The sequence below is a fragment of the Chrysochloris asiatica genome, unplaced genomic scaffold (genome assembly GCF_000296735.1).
Source record: "Chrysochloris asiatica unplaced genomic scaffold, ChrAsi1.0 scaffold00006, whole genome shotgun sequence".
NCBI classification, from domain to species: domain Eukaryota; kingdom Metazoa; phylum Chordata; class Mammalia; order Afrosoricida; family Chrysochloridae; genus Chrysochloris; species Chrysochloris asiatica.
Genome location: NW_006408524.1, coordinates 15,215,117 through 15,221,785, shown reverse-complemented (window position 1 = coordinate 15,221,785; position 6,669 = coordinate 15,215,117). Strand labels below are relative to the sequence as shown.

The following is a 6,669-nucleotide window of genomic DNA, read 5'->3' as shown; positions in this document are numbered from 1 at the left end:
TTAATGACAATGAGGTATGCATTATAAAACATATCCTAGAACTATAAGATAATTTCAATCAGTTCAATATATAAGAGAGCTTCAAAAAAGTTCATGGAAAATATTCCATTATCTTGTCATTCCAATTTTTTATAAAATTTGAAGCCCCCTGGTATATACACTTAAGAGTTCGAAGCCCCCTGGTATATACACTTAAGAGTTCCTAAAAGTGGGGAGCAAAAGAACATTTGAGAAATTTTCCAAATTTGATAAAAATCATATACCTAAAAAATCTAATAATCTCAATGAACTCCAAATACAAGAAACATAAAAAATTTGTAGAGTAAGGTACAGGATAACCAAATTGCTCAAAATCACTTATAAATAGAAAATTTTTTGAACAGCCTGAGACATTATATATGTGGAAAAAAGTAAGGATGTCAGAAAATAGATAAAAAGAAAAGCATCATGTCAATTGAATAACATCTTTAAAATACTGAAAGAAAAACACTGTTTATACAGAATTCAATACCCAATAAATATACCTTTAAAAAGTGAAGAGAAGATGACAGTGACTTTATTACAATGAGATATTCATGATCAAATGTGTTTTTTTTTTAAATCCTCATGTAAGGAAAAATGATATCAAATATTAATCTGGCCTACACAATGAAGGGCACTGGGTACAGGGTGAATGTATAAGATTTAAGAAAATAATGTGTTTTGATATTGACTACTTAGACAAAAACTGTTGTTGCTAAGTGCCATCAAGTTGGTTCTGACTCATAGAAACCCTGTATAGTGTTTCTGATGACTTCTGCTATGGCACTGATCCTATAGCACTGAACTGTGAACCACAAGGTCAGCAGTTCAAACCCACCATCTGCTCCTTGGAAACCCTATATAAGGTCCGTATGAGTCAGAATTGACTCAACAGTACTTACCAACAACAACAACCTCTGAGGGAGCATAAAGTAACCTTGTGGTTCTTGATCCAGTTCTTATCCTACAGAGCCACTGTGCTCCCTTAGACAAAATTTTTTTAAAGTGTATTCAGTGATTTACCTACGTTTTACTGTTAAGTCAGTAGTAAAATGTACAACAATAGCACAAAAATTTTTTAAAAAAAGGAAAATATAAAAATACGTGAGATGCTGATAAACAGCACTTTGAGGGAAATTCGTAGCAATAAACATCCACGTTAAAAACAAAAAAAAAGGCTTTAAATCAGTTGAATTACCTCAACTTCTACCTTAAAAATAAACAAATAAATAAATAAGAAAGAGGAGAAAATATTAACCCCAAAACAAATAGAAGAAAGGAAATACTAAAGATAATGCAGGAATCAATGCAACAGTAAGCAACAAAAAAAGAGTAGAACAAATCAATGAAACCAAAGCTGGTTTTGATAAGAATATCAATACAATTTATAAACTTGACTCAGACTAATCAGGAAGAAAATATAGGGACACAAGCTTCCAATATCAGGAATAAAAGATGCAACATCACTACAGATCCTACAGATACTCAAAGAATATTATGAACAACATTGACACTAAATCTGATATCTTAAATGATTTGGGAAAATGTTTGAAAGATACAAACAACCAAAGTTCAGTCAATTGTAGGGAATGCAACCAGGGAGACTCTGTGGGGCAGTTCTGCTTTATCATGCGGTGTTGCCGAGTTGAAATTCACTCCAAGGCATTCAACAACAATAACACAGAGCACAGGCATTAATTATACCCCAGTGCTGCCAAGTCAAGTTTGACAGAGTAGAATTGTCATATAGGTTTTCCAAGACTGCAATCTTTATAGAAGCCAACTATATCTTTCTCCCACACAGCAGAGAGGTCTGAACCACTGATCTGTAGGTTAGCAGCCAAGTGCTTGCCCATTACACCATCAGAGCACCTCATCACACCCTAAGGTGATACACAAAACATTCATTTCAGTCCTACAAAGTAAGCTTGCAACACAGTATTACCTTTGGCCATCCAACACCACCCTTCTGCACCACGACTGTGTGGAATTGTTTCACATTATAGCACACATTCTGCTTTCGGTGTAGATTCTACTCTGAATATATGAATCCATGCAGATCAATATCTGCCTTAAACAAAATATTACAATTGCAATGGTGGTGTGAGTCAGTTCTGACTCACAGTGACCCCTGTGTATGGTTTCCTAGACTACAAATCTTCAGGGTAGCAGAAAGTCTCATCTTTTTTCTGTGAAACTAGTGAGCTTGAACTGCCAACCCTGCACTTAGCGGACCAGTGCCTATCCCACAGAATCACCATACTCCTACGTTACAGCAAGGGGGGTGATATGCTGTTGAGTAGGTTCCAATTCATAGTGACCCTATATAGGGTTTCCGAGGCTGTAAATGTTTACAGGAGCAGAAAGCCTTATCTATCTCTCCAGGAGCCACTGGTGGATTTGAACTGCTAACCTGCAGTTAACAGCCAAACATGGAACTCACTATACTACCAGGTCTCGTATGTTAACATAGCTAATGAAAATAGAAAAATTATGATGCAGTTTATGTAAGGTTGTTGTTGTTGTTGTTGAGTGCTATCGAGTCGGGTCTGACCCATAGCGACCCTGTACAGGGTTTCCGAGGGTGTAAATCTTTAAGTACCTCTTAAATACCTCTTAAATATAAAATTCAATACCAAAATAGCTAAAAGCTTACTCAAGAAAAAGTAGATAGTTCAGATACTTTTATATTTATTAAAGAAGTGAAACTTGTAGTTAAAGCATTTTTTTTTTCCTACAAGGAAAGGACTAGATGTTTTTGTTCATAAAACCTATCTTTAGGGAAAAAAAATCATAACTATTCTATACAATTTCTTGCAGAAATTAAAGAAGAAGGAATACTTACTAACTTATTCTATGAGACCAGCATTGTACTGATACCAAACAAAGGCAAAGGTTTTTGTTTGGTATCGGTACAATTCAGGATAGAAAACTACAGATTAATTATCTCTGATGAATGTACCAAAATTTGTAAACAACATTTTAGAAAATTATATCCAATAATAAGTTTTATAAGAAATACAGAACAACTAAACTACAGTCTACCTAAGAAATGCAGAAAGTGTAACATATGAAATGAATCAATATAGTTCACCATACTACATCATTACCAAGATTCATTTCTGAAAGGCAAAAAGACACTCTCAGTGAACTTCCTCAACCTGACAAAGTACATCTCTGAAAAACCAATAGCTACCACCGTACTTGGAGTCACAAGGTGGTGCAAATGACTAAAACACTCAGACGCTAACCAAATGGTTGAAAGTTCAAATCTACTCAAAAACACTTTGGAGGATAGGCATGGTGATTTACTTCCAAAAAGCAACCAATGAATACCTTAAGGAGCACACTCCTACTCTAACACACATGGGTTGCCATGAGTCAGAGTCCACTTGACCACAACATTCACAATGATGGAAGACTGAATGCTCTCCCCAAAGAGCAGATATAAGACAAGAATGTCCACTCTCAACACTTTTATTCAACACTGTATATGGGCAGCTTAAGAAGGCAAGAAAAAGGTGGTGGTTGGTGGTTATGTGCCGTGGAGTCAGTTCCGACTCATAGCGACCCTGTACAGGGTTTCTGAGGCTGTAAATCTTTACGGGAGCAGAAAGCCTCATCTTTCTCCCGCGGAACAGCTGGTAGTTTCAAACCGCTGACCTTGCGGTTCGCAGCCTGATTCATAACCACTACGCTACCAGAGATCCTTAAGAAAAAGGTAGGGGAAGGATCTAGTTTGGAAAGGTACAAGTCGTTATTTTCAGAAAACATGATCATTCATATATGAATTCAGATGGAATGTCTATAAAAGTTTCTGGAACTAATGAGAAAAAAAAAACCTTCAGGGTAGAGAGAGGGGAGAGGGGTTGTTACTAAAAGGTAAAACAAGGCGTGATAAGCAAAATTGTTATAGCATAAGGGCAATCCCAGAAATGCTATTATTTTGGTATTATTGTGGTTGATATCACTTCTGATAAAAGTATAACTTGAAGATGGGGGAGAACATTCCAGGTTCCTGCTTATAAATAACAAAAGTGTGACTATAAAGTAATGAAACTGATTCACGGAGCCACCATTCACAATACATACCCAAATGAGTGTCATTTCCTGAGAGTCAGCCCCATGGGGAAGATTATAAACTTATCTTAACTATGTTGCCATTGCTCAAAATAATTTTGGAACTCTTATTTCTAAACTGCCTTCAGAGATAACTTCAGGTCTTAAGAAATCGGTCTTATTACTTTATTGTCACACCACATTTTGATAAAGGTCAATATTACCCAGCTCAATCACCCACCTTAGTCATAAGACTTGGCTCCAAATAACTTTTGGTTGTTTCCAAAAATCAAATCCACCCTTGAAAGCCGAAGATTTGTCACCACTGAGGATATTCAAAAGAATGTGCCACAGTCTGTGAAGGCAATTCAAAGGCGTTCCAAAAATGTTTGGGGCAATGGCAATGTCCCCAAAGTATTTATACTACTAAAGGGACTTTAGTTTTTTTATAATAAATTATGGCATATCTTAAAAGTAAATTTTAGCACTTATAATCATTTAAAGTATTTATGTAAGCACTTCCTTAAAAAGATAAACTTTTAATGTATTGTTTTTCAAAAATGAAATAGAGAAAAATTACTGCTTAGAAAAATCTTGTCATGTTAATGATAACTAGGAAAGGAACCTATTGGCTCTCCTAAACTCATATTACATAAACAAATCTTTATTAGGTTAAGTAACACTTACCCATGTCATTAACAAAGATGATGAATAGTAAGAAGATAAGTACATTGGATTTCCAAACATTAAAATGAAACAAAGGAAAAGTGAAATCTGCAAAATGAAGAAAGCAAGCATATTTTATAGTTATTAAGTACACAGAATACATAACTTTGCATAAAGAAGGCTAGTATTTCTTGCCCAACAACAGAATTTCAAGTCACAATAGCTCAAAGTATTAAAATTCAAGACCATACATTCTACACTGCAGAATTTAATTATTTTCTACACCTGCCACTCAGTACAAAGAAAACAGAAGATAAATAAATAGAACCTCTATTTTTTAGAGAATGGAGTACTAAAATAAGGAAACCTTTAATAAAATTATTAGTTTTTTATTCTTGTTAGACTAATAAAGACTCTATGAAGCTTTATTTGTCTTGTGTGCTGTTAAGGAAGATGCTTGGGGAGTACAATCAAAATTAAAATGTAGCAACATCAAAACTTTACTTATAGAGTGCCATGCTCATGCAGAGGGTTAACAATCTCAGGTCTTGTGGAGAAAAGGAAGTTTGGAAATAAGTGAGACTAACAGCAAATACGGAGCACTGGTGGCACTGTAGGGTAAGCACTGAACTGCGAACCACAAGGTCAGCAATTGCTATGAGTTGCAACAGACTCGACGGCACCTAATAACAACAATAACAGCACTAGTGAATGAAACATATAAAAGATAAAATAATGAAAGTTCTAGAGTACAACACATTGACATTCTAGTTGAACATAAAATCTTCTGTTATAATATATATCTATAATGTGTATTTCCAGTTTTTCTCCAGGATATTATTCACATTAACATGTATTGTATACCAGCAAAGAGAAGACACTGCTTAGAACAAGATCTACAAACTGTGAGAATTTATTTTAATATTTTACTTATAAATATTTCAAGCATTACCATATTGATGTAAATGATCTTCTGAAATTTGTATGGCTCGATATACCCCACAACAAACATGGGAAATAGTGAGGCTATCTGAAATAAAACAGAAGAAACAAAAGTTTTTTTAAAATGTAGAAAACATACACATCACTATTCATAGGCAATGTAAATGTAAAAGGAGAGTTTTCTTTTCAATAATTGTAGACAAAGTAATTTAAACCAACCTTCCCATTGAGAACATAGTTAAGAAAATACAAAAAGTATATGCATTAAAGTCATATGTGATTAAAAAAGCAATGAAGAATTATGAAGTGAAGACCAGGGATAAAAATGGAAATCTACAGTGGTGAGCATGGCATTGTGGGTTATTTTCTCCCACAGATAATCTGCCAATTCCAGTAGAGGTAAATGACTTCCAGTTTTATTAGAGGCAGTTGGAAAACTGACAAGCTGGGTAGAACTTTCAAGATATTCAGCAGTCAGGGTATGCTAAGAAGGGTGTTCCTATGGAATCCCCATCTTTGGGTTAGGCCCTCAAAGGACTATATTCTAAGAATAATAATGAACCAGGAATAGAATCAAAGGAAATATCGTATGTGACTTCAGGACATTGTGTTAAATCTGTAGATCATTTGAGTACCATTGTATTTTAGCAATATTATGTTTTAAGACAATCCATGATCATGGAATGTCTTTCCATTTATTCAGGTCTTCTTAAATTTCTGTTGGCTATGTCTTACAGTTTTCAGTAGATGTCTTTCATCTTCTTACAGTAGACGCCTTTCATCTTCTTGATTAAATTTATTTCTAGCTATATATTCTTTTAGATGCTATTGTAGATGAAATGGATCTCTTAATTTCTTTTTAAACTGTACACTATAGGGATTTTTTCATGCTGACCTTGTCCCCTGGAATGTTGCTGAGTTTATTAGCTTAGATTTATTACAGAACCTAAGATTGGTTTAACATTAGAAAATCAAACAATG

At 34.5% G+C, this 6,669-nt stretch overlaps 1 protein-coding gene across 1 annotated transcript in view; it reads right to left on the bottom strand.

Moving 5' to 3' along the window:
* The window catches only part of LOC102827936 (probable C-mannosyltransferase DPY19L2-like), a 138,585-nt gene that overhangs the window by 90,236 nt on the left and 41,680 nt on the right, over positions 1–6,669 (bottom strand). The window contains exons 10-11 of the mRNA XM_006832269.1: positions 5,699–5,776; positions 4,768–4,854 (exon numbers count right to left, since the gene is read on the bottom strand). Coding sequence (XP_006832332.1) covers positions 4,768–4,854; positions 5,699–5,776 — 165 coding nt within the window. The remainder of the gene's footprint in view (positions 1–4,767; positions 4,855–5,698; positions 5,777–6,669) is intronic.